This window comes from Pseudophryne corroboree, chromosome 2, assembly GCF_028390025.1.
Source record: "Pseudophryne corroboree isolate aPseCor3 chromosome 2, aPseCor3.hap2, whole genome shotgun sequence".
Classification (NCBI taxonomy): Eukaryota; Metazoa; Chordata; class Amphibia; order Anura; family Myobatrachidae; genus Pseudophryne; species Pseudophryne corroboree.
Window position 1 is genome coordinate 170,663,416 of NC_086445.1, and position 17,634 is coordinate 170,681,049.

Here is a 17,634-nt window from a genome sequence, read left to right on the forward strand (position 1 = left end):
TTCGGTATAAACAGCCCCGTTTTCACACGGAAACAGGGCTGTTTCTGAGGATTTAGCAAAACCCCCGATGACCGGGACAACCTGCAGCTTCTCATGCCCGCTGCAGGAGCAGGCTGGCACTGCAGGCATCCGGAAGCTGCCCTAGGCGCAGTGACCCCCGGCGGAGATGCTGGGGCAGCACCGTGACCGCATCGACCCCTCTTACGCCCCCGGCAGCGGTCACATGATGGTGGAGCAGTCATGTGACCGAAGGAGCAACGCTGCACCGGGCGCTGTCAGCAGCCGGCACCCGGTGCAGCTTCAGGTAACCCCTGATAAGCCACCACCCGTGCTAATTGGATATCCCCCTGTGTGTCTCAACTACAATTACACCTTTGTGCATACACACAGTGGAGTACCATTAGAAAAAAATAAATGCTCAACTCCACAAACAGGTGCATTGTGTGTGATTATGGATCAGGCCCAATAGCGATCTTTTAGTTATGCATTAATGTGCACTGTCAGTACAGCAGCTTGTATTGGTAAAAGCACATGTAATACGGGTTCTATATTGCATCACTAAAAGCATGCCCACTTTTTAGTTACCATGCATTCTTACCCATTTCCCAGGGCCGGATTAAGCCATCGGGGGGCCCAAGGAACCCAAGACAGAGGGGCCCCCTGCCCCTCCCCTCCCGCCGACCACTAGCACCCCCCGGTTGCACGTACTGCTCACCTCCCCCGGTCACAGGCAACGGGAGCCGCGCTGCATCAGGGAGAGAAGACACCAAGCTACTGGGGCAGGAGGGATCCACGCTGCTGGGGGAGGTGTGCGGCTGTGCATGCGGCTTCCTCCCCTACGGCTCTGCCATTTCCCCAGCACTTATGTGTAAAAGAACCCTCAGGATTATAAACCTTCTATAGGATGAGGTGAGTCACGTGCACTTCACTTAACACAAATCTAATAATAACAAAGGTATTCACTCAACAATCTAACTTAACTACCCTCCCATTTGGGTGATGATGCTGCCCCTGTCAGGGTGGCATATTTCTAACTTATAAATAACATAATTCTATTATTCTAAACCATAGGTCTGCAAACTCGGTCCACACAGTGCATGTTTTGCAGGTAACCCAGCAGGTGCACAGGTGTATTAATTACTCACAGGCACATTTAAAAAAGGTCCACAGGTGGAGCGAATTATTTCACTTGTGATTCTGTGAGGAGACCTGCAAAACATGGTGCCACTGCTCCGAGCCATCACCTGCAGCCCAGTTCCTTTTTAGATTTATGTGTTCCAGCCTGCCTGTTGATATATTAATATAGACAGGTGCCTTTTTCTATCTGCTGTATTGTTTAAAGGTAATGGGCCTACTTCAGAAATGTACGTAAATCCGCTATTTATGTAAATCTCAGATGTTTTTCGAGATCTACGCATAAGCTGCAGTGCGTATGTGCAGGTCTGGGGATGCGATGCTGCCCGCAGTGCCCCAAATGCCGCAGCATCGGCCACATTTTCCGGCCATGCCGAAGCCAGTTACCGCATCCTTGCATGCAGCATTGGATCATAGGAGCCGGTAGTGGGCATCTTTTAACTCAAGATGCCTCCCACTTCATTTGCGTATTTTAGCATTGCTGCTGCGTACAAAGACACACTGACCCATGCCCAGTGTGTGGAAGGTTAGAGGGCTGCCCCCATGCTACCACCGAACCAGGAGCGTTTTAAGAGAGGAGGAGGCCCGTGTTCAGCCTCCTCCAATCGGGCCCCCTCCTCTCTGCCCGGAGCGCTGTAGAGTCTGAGCACTAGAGGGCTCAGACTCTAGTGCGCATGCGCAGATCTCCGGGAAAATGGCACGGCGGCCATTTTCCCTGAGATTTCTCTACTGCGCATGCGCAGACCTCCGTGAAAATGGCCGCTGAGCCATTTTCACAGTGTTCTAACAGCTCTGCGGGTGCCAACGCTGGACTTCGGAGGGGTCAGTATTTTAAAAATGGGTGCAATGTGTGCGGTGGGGGCCCCCTCTGGACTCAGGGGCCCATGTGCACCGCACACACTGCACCCATTAAAGAAACACGAGTGCACTGAAGTGTATCGGGTCGCACTGCATGATATTATCTGATCTTTTTTGTTACTCCTTTAATATTAAATATTTCTAAAAATACAGAATTTAATACTGTTTTCCCCTCATCACCTCCTTCGTTCTTGGTTCATATACAATCTTTTAATATTGGTGTCATTAATCTAAGACATGACCTTATAAGGCAGCTCCCGTCACGTACATAATGGTCTATTTCATTTCCATACATACAATGCACACTTGTCTTTAAAATCAAAACCATTTGTAAACTTAATATTTTTCAATGAAAATTGCCAACATTAACAGAACTAAGTCATTTTAATAGAACAAATGAATAATAATGCGAGGCTCTGTCCTCTGGAGAAACTGCAGCACAGATGTGTATTAAGAAAAGTGACTCATCGCTTAACCTTGAATTGCACACAACACATGATGTGGTCTGAGAATTCAATGGCCGGTATTAATAGCATCTACCATGCACGTACAATACGACTCCAAATACTGAATGAAACACCTTGCTAATATCAGTGAGAGAAATGGACATTTGTGGATGGGCGGGCTTATGGTTAGCAGAAGTTCAGGTGACAGAACAGACTGGAGTATTACCAATGTGTGATACCACGGGGACCCCTTCAAGGGACTCAACTTGATAATAAAAAATACAAAAACAAACATAAGTATATATAGCAGTATGTTCTGTATGATCCTTAGTTTGCACAATATACTTGTATTTTTTTAATTTCACGGTTATCAAAAATGAGATCTACTCAGTAAAGGAAAAATAAAATGCCCCGCATAAGTAATTATTTTCTCACGTGGTTAACAATGTGAAGAAATGTTAACGCGATATCAGACGCTTTGTAAATGATCCCCTCTGCTCCCCACACATCAACAAAAGAGATCAGTCAAACAAGTGACAAAAACATTGCATTACACCCAGTCCTGGCATCATTCATCAAGTAAACTTTCATTGCAGACCCCCCCAAAAAACACAGCATGGGAAAACCCCGCCCCCTCCAGCATGTCCGTCACTGTGGTCAAACAACAATGGAAGGGACATTCAGCTTTGCCTTTCTGTGACAAAATGATGAGAAGAAATTGTAATAGACACTGTTTATATTGTATTGCAACAACAAAAGGATAGTTTTTTTGGTTTTTAAAGTAACCACCCCACAAACCCTTAGTTGAATTACGGAGATCTACAACAGGTGGGGCAAAGACCTGCACTGTATGCAATCTTTCCAATGTATATTATAACAACAGTTCAGATTAAATGTTCCAGTTTCTGCTTACTAAGACCAGAAGGTGTTAGAATATTTACAGTGTACCTGTAGAGGAGGCAGCCAATCAGGAACAAGTGACATCACTGAGTAATGAGGAAGAAAGTGACATCACTAGTTATAAATTGATTGTTTCAGGCCCAAACGCGGCTGCCTCCATTGTGAAGGAGCCCACTTTATGTCCCAGTTCATAATAATTCAAATGAAAATGTCATCGGATTTAATAACCGAATATAGCGTAAAAGTTTTCTAAAAGCTCCAGAAACAAGTACATTGCACTACCTTATAAAGCACCATCAACTTATGTAAAATACAACTGAACATTATAATGTGCTACATTAAAGAGTTATTAATTTTCCATTTCCAAAGATTTTTAGCCCCCAGACACTGCTTTAACCCGTCCTCAGCCAAAACATCCTGCTCGTGTGGTGCAGACATCTCTAGCTGGTTACGGAGACAGCCGAAACTGGCATTTTAGAGATTCATTAAGACACATCACTTTACCATTTGTCAGACCCCATTGAAAGCGCTGCGGGGATGCATCGAGACACAATGGCTAAATTAATCCCACCCAAGACTCACTCTGGAAAACACATGCCTTGAACCAGACTGTGCCTTGGGATCGTCCACAAAGACTCCCCCTTCTTGTCCCTTTGTGCTGCACGTTAGCTAGCAGAACCCATCAGCCATGTAATCTGGCAAAATGCACGATCTAACAAAACATCTGCAAAACAAAAACCCCTTAACACTTCCACTTACTGTTGCTCGCATCCTTTGATGTTGCTCATTCAAGAGGCGTTAGCACGCTGACAAAGGCTGCAGGGAGGCTCTAGAGTCCAATCTGTTCCATTCACTATACAGTGAGATAAGCAGCACTGACGTCTAGGTCATCAGGCTCTTTTCTGCTGAACAAGGCAACCTAACCTACCTCCAGATTTTAGATAGCATCAGATTTTTGTGGACCCTTATCTTGCAGTCCATGGATAAATGCATGAGGAAGCTGAATGTTAAAAGGTATGACCAATTATCAGTGCAGTCATCAATACCTACCTCAGGACTCGCTTCCTATCAAATCAGCCAATGTGCAGGGAGCTTCCTACTGTAGACGAATGTATCAGGTTTCCATGGAAACTAAATCAACAAATAGCTGCGGCAGCATCTGTTTCTGGATTATCCAACGTCAGTCAGCAGAAGGTTAAGATTTAAGAGAAATCAAGCATTCAGATGCCCCCTTGTAATGCCACATTTTATATTTAGTGCAGATTCCAAAATAAAAGTCACATCTTTTCCCGTCTTCCTGCATCTAACTCAAAACGGGGCATAGGACGGCTGCCATGGCAACAGGAACTCAGCAATATCAGCTAGCAGCCAGAAAGGGATGCTGCTGTCCTGCACTCCTTAGCCGTGGAGGAACAGAAATCCTCCCCTACTATTCCAGCTGCATCGGTTCTGGACCAGCTCCATCAGTTCTGGACCAGCTCCATACCCTGGCAGGTGAGGGCTTAGTCATCATTTGGTGATGATGGAAATTTTTTTTACTTTGGCAGATTTGCTTGACAAGTTAAGAGTTTGCTCTATTAAAACTGTGAGACCTGGTGATGGACCAGGATCAAATCCTGACGCTAGCTGTTTCCAAGATACCATTAATTACCCTGCAATTCTATACATAGGAGATGGACATGCCTCCAGAGGCAAGTAAATAGAAGGTATGTCATTTTAATTTAGTGACAAATCACCACAGTATGTAAACCTATGGAAACATAAATAGCATCTGATAGCAGATCAAAACCACTCGGCCCATATAGTCTGTCCATCTTTATCGCTAACAACATTGGCAATCCCCATCTACCATCTCAGTTTTTGAAGGTATGTTTTGCGATGTAGATAATGCACCTATTTTATTCACACACCCATTTAATATTTTTTTTTGGGGGGTGGCCACACAAAATTAATACACGGCTTCTAAACCTGAAGGCTGTATTGTAGGGTGACAATTCAATTACCCTCGCGGCCCAACCTCGCCCCTGACTCATGGATTGTTGCACGCAGCCACACTCACCTTTGCCACGAGAGGACTTGCTGGTAATTGAATTGACCCCCTAGGTGTTTTCTGTTAGAAATAGACCTTCCTTTAAAACCTGTTATATGACTGGTCTTCCCTGCTGTTTTGCTACAGATGTGTCCTCATACATCTAGCTTTAATCCGTCATGCAGTGCGAGATGTCTGGCGTGAGTGAACCACCAGGTTCCATGCAATGCTGTAAACGCCGGGCATCCAACGCAATGCAACTAGGACGCACCAGGAGACTCTGCTGATTACTTTAATACATTACCCTTGTATATTATGTGCAGAACAGAACTAGTAATGGAATAAAGCTGCGGCTGCTACATTATAGGACTTTGTGTACAGATTCAGAGACTCAGCCGCACAGGGATATACAAAATGTCATGTATCAAATTAATCAGCACAGTCTTCAGATGCATCATAGTCACATTGCATTGCGACTAAGATGCATTTTATGCAAAAGAAAAAAAAAGAAGAAGAAAAAAAAAAAAGAGTCAGACAGACACTAGAAGATTCTAAAGTGACCTAAAATGCCAAGAGGGGCTGTTTGGTGTGACTGCAGGAAAGAGTAATGAGGACATATCTGAACATTGTTAGCCAACTTTAAAAAGTTATCACCCCAGTAGTTGTTAGTTTTGTGCCATTGATGTATACTGTATATTATGCTTTTGGATATCTGAGGCCCAATGCATGAAATTGTATTAAACTGAAATTGCCACAATCCACAAAATCTCAACCTTCTCTGTAACGAACCTAGATCAACAATCAACACTGAACCCTATTCAGTTACATATCTTTGTGTAACCTTATAAAACAAAACAAAAGAAAACATGTAGACTTCTCCTTCAATACCATCAGTGACAGCATCAATTAATAAATTAGGGAGAACTGGTTCAAGCAAGAAGCCTTGAGTTTATTCATGACAGTTAGGTATAACACTAACACCCCCCCCCCCCCCTTCCCCCTAACCCTCCCTTTTTCTGTAGCCTAAACTTAACCCTCTCCCCAACAGCCTAACCTTAACCCTCCCCGGTGGTGCCTAAACATAACACCCCTTGCCTAACCCTCCCTTGGGGGGTCCCTAAATCTAACCCCATCTCTCCCTGCAGCCTAAACCTAACCTCCCCTGTGGCTTACCTGTCTGGTGCTGTGGTGTGTGCTGTTCAAGAACCTGGCTGTCAGGATTCTGGTGCTGGGCTGGATACACTATGCGGGATGCCCGTGTCTAGATTCAGCAGGAATTCTGACTTGATCTCCTTTACGAGTAACCGCTCTCTTCTGATTGTATTCTATTTAAGAAACTAACATGTTTCTTACAAAAATGCTCACGCTCCGCGGAACGCTCCTGGAGAAAATCTCACTCTCTGCCGGACTTCCTCCATTTCAAGTTTATTCTCTCCTCCTACAGCTCTGCTCTTTCCCTCGCCAAGCAATCCTTTTTCCAAGCACTCATCTCTTCTCAGTCCTCCTGTCCATGCCGTCTCTTTGATGCTTTCAACACTCTCCTTCGCCCTTCTCCTCCTCCCCTCCCATCCTCCCTCACTGCCACTGACTTTGCCTCCTTCTTCATCTCCAAAATTGAGGACATACAACACGACATCTCCCGCCGTCACCCCTCTGCTACCCCCTGCCCCTTTATCCCTCCCCTCCATCGGGTGGTATTCATGTGACCGCCGGTCAGCTGACCGACAGTCACATGACCTCCTCCACCAGCCCGATGGCTCACTATCCCGATGGTTGGCATGCCGACCAACAGGGACTATTTCCACTCGTGGGTGTCCACGACACCCATAGAGTGGGAATAGAACCCGTGGCGACCGCAGGTCGCCACCGAGACGGCAGCGTGGCGAGCGCAGCGAGCCCACAAGGGGCTTGCTGCACTCGCCCCTCCCCGCCGGGATCCCGGCGTCGGTATGCTGCCGGGATCCCGGCGTTGGTAAGCTGACCGGCGGTCTCCTGACCGCCGGTCAGCAGTACTACACCCCCTCCATCTATCCCACCCTGTCCTCTTTCCATCCCACTTCAGAAAAGGAAGTCCACTCCCTCATCTTATCCTCCCCCCCTCCACCTGCCCCCTGGACCCCCTTCCCTCCCGTCTTCTCCGCTCCCTCTCCCCCACTGCCTGCTACCGGCATCTTCCCCTCGCCTCTGGTCTCACCTATTCTCAAAAAACCCAACCTCGACCCCTCATCACCCACTAACTGCCGCCCCATCTCTCTTCTCCCCTTCGCCTCCAAATTACTTGAACGACTAGTCTACAGCCGTCTCACAAGCTACCTCTCTGACAACTCCATCCTCGATCCACTACAATCTGGCTTTTGCCCACTCCACTCAACTGAGACTGCCCTGGTGAAAGTCACCAATGACCTGCTTTCGGCCAAATCCAGGGGCCACTTCTCTTTGCTTATCCTTCTGGACCTCTCTGCTGCCTTTGACACCGCAGATCATCCTCTACTCCTCCGCACACTCCAAAATGCTGGCCTCTCTAGCACTGTCCTTGACTGGTTTTCTTCTTACCTCACTAACCGCTCCTTCTCTGTGTCTGCCTCCAGCACCACCTCACACCCTTCCATCCTTCCTGTTGGTGTCCCTCAGGGTTCTGTCTTTGGACCCCTTCTGTTCTCCCTGTACACCTCTTCCCTGGGTGCGCTCATTAACTCATTTGGCCTTCAATACCACCTCTATGCTGATGACACACAACTCTACCTCTCCTCTCCTCATCTGTCCCCCTCTGTCCTCTCTCAGGTTTCCAGCTGCCTCTCCGCAATCTCCTCCTGGATGTCTGAACGCTCTCTGAAGCTCAACATGGACAAAACTGAACTCATCATCTTCCCCCCATCCAGAGCAACACCCCCGACATATATCTCCATCATTGTTGACAACACCACCATCTCCCCCGTTCCCCAACTCCGCTGCTTGGGTGTCACTCTTGACTCCTCCCTCTCCTTTGCACCCCACATCCAAGCTCTGGCACAATCCTGTCGTTTCCAGCTACGCAACATTGCTCGTATCAGGCCATACCTCTCCCAGAGTGCAACTAAACTCATCATCCACTCACTGGTCATCTCACGACTTGATTACTGCAATGTTCTCCTCACTGGCCTCGCTTACTCCCATCTTGCTCCCCTCCAATCTGTCCTGAACGCCGCAGCTAGGCTTATCTTCCTCTCCCGCCGCACCACATCTGCCACTCCCCTTCGACAAAATCTACACTGGCGCCATTCCCCTACAGAATCCTCTTCAAACTCCTCACATACAAGGCCATCTCTAATTCCACTACTCCCTACATCTCCAACCTCCTTTCCCTTCATACTCCCTCCCGCCCCCTACGGTCGACCAATGACCGTCGCCTCTCCACCGCCCTGGTCACTGCTTCCCATGCACGAGTTCAGGATTTTGCCCTTGCTGCACCCCTTCAGTGGAACGCACTCCCCCGCTCCATTAGACTCTCCCCGACCTTGCAAAGCTTCAAACGGGCACTAAAAACCCACCTATCCATCAAAGCATACCCTCCCGATGCATAACCCAGTGCTGAAGCCGCGCCTCCACCCCCCTGCCTCATGCTGTGAACATCTCAGCTTTGCTTGCATACTGCCATCAGGCTACCTCCCACTTGCCTGCACCTCTTGTCATCTGTCTGTCGCCCCTCCCCACTAGATTGTTAGCTCTTCAGAGCAGGGCCCTCTTTCCTCTTGTTATCTAAGCCCTCGTCTCGACACATTTCACTCGCAGCTCTCCCCTGCTCAACGACCATCTTTGTCCTGCTAGTAAAGGCTCATCTCTATCTATGGCCATCAGCCTCTAGTTGAACGATGAGCACTCCATCAATACTTACATCTTAGCTGTATTATGTCTTGAGAACGTGTGGTGCTCTATTTTACCTGTACTCTATTTCTGTTATTTATTTACTGTAATGATATGTTTGTCTCCCTGTACTGTCCTTTGTACGGCGCTGCGAAACACATGTGGCGCCTTATAAATAAAATATAATAATAATAATAATAATATTTACTACAGATCTATGTTATCTATTCTGAATCCAATCCCAAGCATCCCAAACTACTTCTCAGACTAATCATTGATACAGAGTCAGAGAAAGCTGGCTACTATCACTTGTGCCAATGGTAACACACACAGGAAAGAGGATGCCTCACTAACGCACTGAAATTAGCGGTAATACATTTCATCTTGTGATCACTAGACAGGAATAACCGTTCCAGGTTCTTGCAACAATCCAGTCAGTTAACAATTTATCCGGTATGAACAACATAACACCTATACAAGGGATTCCCATATATTATAGCAAAGATAAGAAAAGAGAGGCGCGAGTGTCTGACCTGGTAGTGACCGTTTTATGAGAGCCGTTAACATTGACATTACGAAGATGTTGACTTTCTTATGCCGACATAATAAAAGTAGATATATTGTACCCAACCCCAAGTCTAGGTATCTAGTGTTTGAATAGAGTTTAAAAAAATAGACAATTGATTAAAACCATACTTATGGCAAAACACACATTAAGCACTATAAAGAACCACTATAAATACTAATAACTTACACAAAGATATAGGTTTAAAAAGTACCAGGAACTTGTAAGACAGAAGATAACAGAGATACAATTTTGATTTTAGGAATGGGGGTTTCCATGAAACAGACACAGTTACAAATTAATGTTCTAACCAGTAATATTATCCTATTCAATAATGAAATTCCTTCAAAACACATTGTCTGCAGGCTCCAATAGGAAAGTTAAGATAGGGATGACCATCAGTCTGCCCTACATTGATGGTTGCCATCAATGGAATTTACGTCTGGAACCATCTATGGCATGACACTGTCCAATGGTGTACCATGTACTTCAGAGACCGGGCTCGGGGCAGACTCGTAGTGCGGCCTAGCTGCATTCATCATCATCAAACAGCTGGATGAGACATGGTTGCACACTCAAGCTAGGGAGAAGCGAGGCGCAGGCCAAGTCGTGCAGCTTGTAGCAGTTTATTTCAGTATTTTTTCATTTTTACGGTTTTATTAACTTTATTACAGTTTTCATATTGCTGTTACCATTGTTTTGATACTGCTATTTCATGCCTCTGTTTTCAGCTTCTCAATTTTTTTGTTGTTTTCCCTCTACCTGCCCTGAATGTTATATTTCTACTTATTGCATACCCTGCCAGATGTGACCTACGTAGTGCGCTCCAGATGGTTGCCTTGGATGGTTCTTCCTTGGACAGGGTGAACAACACGTGGATTTAGCCAGCATGTGTAGCGCCGCCCCGCGATGCGATCGAAATTCTATTGGCTGCGTATGCACTGCCACCATGTTTCCTATTGCAGAAACCGCTGGCGACGTCATCCAGCCTCCCGGAAACACTGCCTCGACTCACCTTGCGTTTCCCACACAACTCCCCTCCAACGCCGCTCCCCACCCGTCAATCACTGTGCGATCGCATCCTTCCGGGATGCGATCACATAGAGAAGGTCCGCGCATGCGCAATGCGGCCGCAGCACGAAAAATGGTAGTTTGCGATTTTCTTACTATTGCGTCTATCTCTGAACAGCAACTTAAGTTCTGTTGGAGAATAGCACTATATAAATAAAAGTATTTACCACTACCACCACCACCGAATGGTTATGCCGGTGGCTCGCAGCCTAGTACCTGCCTGTGCTCTGCAGTGCAAGCGCAAAAAAAAACCTTTAAAGGGCTCACAGCTACCATCGATGGTGGGAAACTGATTGCATCTCCGCTGTTTACGGGAAAACCATCTCTCATCGGTGGGCAGGGGCGGATTGGCCCACCAGGACAGATTCCGATGGGCCGGTTCCATATCCCCCTCAGCCAGGCTGATTCACACTCAGGCTGGGCTGGCTCACACTGCTTCCAGTACTTGCGGTTCATTGAAATACAATCCGGAAGTTAGGCTAGAAAGAACTTGTGGGTTCCGCTAGCCGTGAAAAGTGATGAAGCTGTTCTACCAACGGGGGACCTGGAGAAAGTTAACCAGCCCAGCAGCATCCTCTCCCTGGCCCCGGCCAAAGGTCTCTTCAATGAGCACGGAGCAGCAGCATAGCGATGGTCGGAGCCGGATTCACTACACCCGCCACCACCTTAGCTCCCGCACTCTCAATGAACTGACCAGAGCGGCGACTGAGCACTGAATGGGACCCGGCAGAGAGATTATTTTTAATTACATTATTTGCATTATCATGTTGGTTTAAGGGTTAGGGCATCTCCAGTCACAGTGTATGGTTTGGGAACTGGAAAGGAGCAGGACGTACCTTGTTCTCAGGATGCCAGCTGATCAGCAGCACACACAGCCAGCCCTGGGACAATCCCTATAGCTGCCCAATGTCTGTCCATGATGGTGGGCCTATTTATGTAATGCAGGGGCTATGTATGTAATGCGATGGCTACGTATGTAATGTGGTGCTATTTGTATAATGAGGTGCTCTACGTGTAATGTGGTGCTATTTGTGTAATGCAGTGCTACACGTGTAGTGCAATGCTATACATGTAATACAGTGCTATATGTGTGATGCGGTGCTATAAGTGTAATGTGGTGATATTCATGTAATAATGTGGGGGCTATGTATGTAATCAAGGGCGGATTGGCCACTGGGTCAGATTCTGCTACGCTGGTCCCCTGTGTCTGTGTTTCACTACTTGTGTGTGCTCCCTCCCTGTACTGTGCTGTATGTAGTGTGTGCTCCCTCCCTGTACTGTGCTGTATGTAGTGTGTACTCCCTCCCTGTACTGTGCTGTATGTAGTGTGTGTGATCCCTCCCTGTACTGTGCTGTATGTAGTGTGTGCTCCCTTCCTGTACTGTGCTGTATGTAGTGTGTGCTCCTCCTCCCTGTACTGTGCTGTATGTAGTGTGTGCTCCTCCTCCCTGTACTGTGCTGTATGTAGTGTGTGCTCCCTCCCTATACTGTGCTGTATGTATTGTGTGCTCCCTCCCTGTACTGTGCTGTATGTAGTGTGTGCTCCCTTCCTGTACTGTGCTGCATGTAGTGTGTGCTCCCTCCCTGTACTGTGCTGTATGTAGTGTGTGCTCCTCCTCCCTGTACTGTGCTGTATGTAGTGTGTGCTCCCTCCCTGTACTGTGCTGTATGTAGTGTGTGCTCCCTCCCTGTACTGTGCTGTATGTAGTGTGTGCTCCCTCCCTGTACTGTGCTGTATGTAGTGTGTGCTCCTCCTCCCTGTACTGTGCTGTATGTAGTGTGTGCTCCCTCCCTGTACTGTGCTGTATGTAGTGTGTGCTCCCTCCCTGTACTGTGCTGTATGTAGTGTGTGCTCCCTCCCTGTACTGTGCTGTATGTAGTGTGTGCTCCCTCCCTGTACTGTGCTGTATGTAGTGTGTGCTCCTCCTCCCTGTACTGTGCTGTATGTAGTGTGTGCTCCCTCCCTGTACTGTGCTGTATGTAGTGTGTGCTCCCTCCCTGTACTGTGCTGTATGTAGTGTGTGCTCCCCCTCCTTGTACTGTTCTGTATGTAGTGTGTGCTCCCCCTCCCTGTACTGTGCTGTATGTAGTGTGTGCTCCCTCCCTGTACTGTGCTGTATGTAGTGTGTGCTCCCTCCCTGTACTGTGCTGTATGTAGTGTGTGCTCCCTCCCTGTACTGTGCTGTATGTAGTGTGTGCTCCCTCCCTGTACTGTGCTGTATGTAGTGTGTGCTCCCTCCCTGTACTGTATGTAGTGTGTGCTCCCTCCCTATACTTGTGCTGTATGTAGTGTGTGTTCCCTCCCTGTACTGTGCTGTATGTAGTGTGTGCTCCCTCCCTGTACTGTGCTGTATGTAGTGAGTGCTTCCTCCCTGTACTGTGCTGTATGTAGTGTGTGCTCCCTCCCTGTACTGTGCTGTATGTAGTGTGTGCTCCCTCCATATTATACTGTGCTGTATGTAGTGTGTTCCCTCCCTGTACTGTGCTGTATGTAGTGTGTGCTCCCTCCGTGTACTGTGCTGTATGTAGTGTGTGCTCCCTCCCTGTACTGTGCTGTATGTAGTGTGTGTTCCCTCCCTGTACTGTGCTGCATGTAGTGTGTGCTCCCTCCCTGTACTGTGCTGTATGTAGTGTGTGCTCCCTCCTTGTACTATGAAACATATTAGGTTAAACAAAAAGGGGTTTGTAGAATGAAAAATCAATAAAATCAGAAGTAGACACTGAAAGTGGGCCTATCAGTCCTTGTATATTCAGACGTACAGATGTACATCAGGGAAGGGCATTGTAGCAGCATATGCATAAAGTCGCAGGTAAACAGTAACATAATGTAAAGCAAAGGTGGCCCCAACTGTGTCTATCTCAGAATCAGGACCTCTGAGGAGTGATCCCACCCTCTTAACAGACCCCTCCCCTTCAACAGACTCCGCCCCCATTAGGGCTGCTTCCATAAATTTCCCGGGCTGGATTTCGATCCCAATCTGCCCCTGTCGGCGGGTGACCATAGCTGGTTTCTAAACATCGATAGTCTTTGGCTACCCCTAAAATAAGATTCAATTCAAAAGTGAGCCTTTACCACTGACACCATTGTCCATGGAACACAAAAAAATAAATACAAAAATCTGCACAATCAGTTATGTGATCTTTGGACAAAGCATCTCAAACAAATATGATGAACTGTTACTACACACATGGAGAATGTTACCTTTAACACACTAGGAGAGTTCAATATGCAGGAAATGGCAGAAATATGGCCATCAGCACTACCTAGAGCGTGTATCTAGCTATGGTCACACTGACCTCGTACTGTTGCCTCTAGTCTGACAAGCATGTTAGTGTGTCCTGGCCTGTGGCAGAAACGTGACTAGCTAGGGAAGCCACAGCCTTATAACAAGTCTGTCTATTAAGCTGTTCCCAGGCCAATCAATTTTGACAGTGGAAAGCTAATTAAAAATGTTAATAAAGACACTTCCTGGTGAATATTAAGATGGATTTAAAAACACATAACAGATCCAAAAAGCTGCACAGATGTGACAGGCAGTGTCTGGCTGTGCTACTTTTTTCTTGATAAACTGCCCACTCTTCAATATGATAGCCGGCAAATTTGTAAGGGACAAGACAGCCCACATTTTTGTGAAGATAAACCATGACAATAGGATATTCCAAATACTAGCAAACACTGTCACAATAATAGCAGCTCATACCAAATATACCTAGGTAAAGTTTACATATTACAAGAGAAAAACAAAGCTCTTATAAATCACAAAGGGAAATCACAACAAATAGGGGGATATTCAACAAGCTGCGGTAAGTGCTGGGCACGCCCTCAAGAGTGACACAACCACGCCCCCAATTGTGATGCAAACGGGGCCACACCACCCCGAATAGTGATGCTGCCCAGTGCCTTTTATACAGGTGGGCGAGCCATGCAATTGCACGGGGCGCCCGCCACGACACCTGCTGGCAGAAATTACCTGCTCCCCCTCCTCCCACACATAGTACTCTGCGCAGGGGGTGGAAGTTCGCAAAATGACGCGGTTGCATTGTGAAGTCACAACGCAACCGCGTCATTTCACTAAACTCTGCCCCCCTAGCTGAGTAATATGGGCAGGAGGAGGAGCAGGTAATTGCAGTGCTAGCGCCAATGAGCATTACACTCCTGGCAACCATGACTCCCAGACCATGAAACCCCTTGCAATAGTATTACACCCCTGGCAACAAGCATGACACCCAGAGGATGAAACCCCTGGAAACTAGCATGGAGACCAGAGCATGAAACCCCTGGCAACGAGCATGGAAACCAGAGTATGAAACTCTTGACAACGAGCAGGTAATTTAAAAGTAATTAGAAGCCTTACTGTAGGGCATAATGTATCACGGGCAATGTGGTGTGTGGCATAAAATCTTGGAGAGGGCATAATATAATGCAAGGGGTATACTGTATGGGGATTAAAATGGTAGAATTTCTTTCTTTCCTGTTATGGCCGAGGTCTGTTGGTGCATAGTGAAAAAATAAGAATTTACTCACCGGTAATTCTATTTCTCGTAGTCCGTAGTGGATGCTGGGAACTCCGTAAGGACCATGGGGAATAGACGGCTCCGCAGGAGACTGGGCACATCTAAAGAAAGATTTAGGACTATCTGGTGTTCACTGGCTCCTCCCCCTATGACCCTCCTCCAAGCCTCAGTTAGGACACTGTGCCCGGAAGAGCTGACACAATAAGGAAGGATTTTGAATCCCGGGTAAGACTCATACCAGCCACACCAATCACACCGTATAACTCGTGATAGGAACCCCGGTTAACAGTATGATAACAAAAGGAGCCTCTGAACAGATGGCTCGCAATAACAACCCGATTTGTGTAACAATAACTATTTACAAGTATTGCAGACAATCCGCACTTGGGATGGGCGCCCAGCATCCACTTCGGACTACGAGAAAATAAGAATTTACTTACCGATAATTCTATTTCTCGGAGTCCGTAGTGGATGCTGGGGTTCCTGAAAGGACCATGGGGAATAGCGGCTCCGCAGGAGACAGGGCACAAAAAGTAAAGCTTTAGGATCAGGTGGTGTGCACTGGCTCCTCCCCCTATGACCCTCCTCCAAGCCTCAGTTAGGATACTGTGCCCGGACGAGCGTACACAATAAGGAAGGATTTATGAATCCCGGGTAAGACTCATACCAGCCACACCAATCACACTGTACAACCTGTGATCTGAACCCAGTTAACAGTATGATAACAGCGGAGCCTCTGAAAGATGGCTCACAACAATAATAACCCGATTTTTGTAACTATGTACAAGTATTGCAGATAATCCGCACTTGGGATGGGCGCCCAGCATCCACTACGGACTCCGAGAAATAGAATTATCGGTAAGTAAATTCTTATTTTCTCTATCGTCCTAGTGGATGCTGGGGTTCCTGAAAGGACCATGGGGATTATACCAAAGCTCCCAAACGGGCGGGAGAGTGCGGATGACTCTGCAGCACCGAATGAGAGAACTCCAGGTCCTCCTTAGCCAGGTTATCAAATTTGTAGGATTTTACAAACGTGTTTGCCCCTGACTAAATAGCCGCTCGGCAAAGTTGTAAAGCCGAGACCCCTCGGGCAGCCGCCCAAGATGAGCCCACCTTCCTTGTGGAATGGGCATTTACATATTTTGGCTGTGGCAGGCCTGCCACAGAATGTGCAAGCTGAATTGTATTACACATCCAACTAGCAAAAGTCTGCTTAGAAGCAAGAGCACCCAGTTTGTTGGGTGCATACAGGATAACAGCAAGTCAGTTTTCCTGACTCCAGCCGTCCTGGAACCTATATTTTCAGGGCCCTGACCACATCTAGCAACTTGGAGTCCTCCAAGTCCCTAGTAGGCGCAAGACACCACAATAAGCTGGTTCAGGTGAAACACTGACACCACCTTAGGGAGAGAACTGGGGACGAGTCCGCAGCTCTGCCCTGTCCGAATGGACAAACAGATATGGGCTTTTTTTGAGAAAAAAACCACCAATTTGACACTCGCCTGGTCCAGGCCAGGTCCAAGAGCATGTTCACTTTTCATGTGAGATGCTTCAAATCCACAGATTTGACTGGTTTTAAACCAATGTGTTTTGAGGAATCCCAGAACTACGTTGAGATCTCACAGTGCCACTGGAGGCACAAAAGGGGGTTGTATATGCAATACTCCCTTGACAAACTTCTGAACTTCAGGAACTGAAGCCAATTCTTTCTGGAAGAAAAATCGACAGGGCCGAAATTTGAACCTTAATGGACCCCAATTTGAGGCCCATAGACACTCCTGTTTGCAGGAAATGCAGGAATCGACCGAGTTGAAATTTCTTCGTGGGGCCTTCCTGGCCTCACACCACGCAACATATTTTCGCCACATGTGGTGATAATGTTGTGCGGTCACCTCCTTTCTGGCTTTGACCAGGGTAGGAATGACCTCTTCCTGAATGCCTTTTCCCTTAGGATCCGGCGTTCCACCGCCATGCCGTCTAACGCAGCTGCGGTAAGTCTTGGAACAGACATGGTACTTGCTGAAACAAGTCCCTTCTTAGCGGCAGAGGCCATAAGTCCTCTGTGAGCATCTCTTGAAGTTCCGGGTACCAAGTCCTTCTTGGCCAATCCGGAGCCATGAGTATAGTTCTTACTCCTCTACGTCTTATAATTCTCAGTACCTTAGGTATGAAAAGCAGAGGATGGAACACATACACCGACTGGTACACCCACGGTGTTACCAGAACGTCCACAGCTATTGCCTGAGGGTCTCTTAACCTGGCGCAATACCTGT

General features: G+C 47.2%; 1 protein-coding gene across 2 annotated transcripts in view; it reads right to left on the minus strand.

Annotated features, from left to right (window-relative positions):
* FNDC3A (fibronectin type III domain containing 3A) overlaps positions 1-17,634 on the minus strand; it is a 591,400-nt gene that overhangs the window by 401,179 nt on the left and 172,587 nt on the right. Inside the window, exon 1 of one of the 2 annotated variants that reach the window (XM_063952009.1) lies at positions 4,098-4,296. The exons of the other annotated variant lie outside the window; for it this stretch is intronic. Coding sequence (XP_063808079.1) covers positions 4,098-4,109 — 12 coding nt within the window. The 5' untranslated portion in view covers positions 4,110-4,296. Of the gene's footprint in view, positions 1-4,097; positions 4,297-17,634 lie in introns of those variants that run through there. 2 annotated transcript variants of the gene reach the window in all.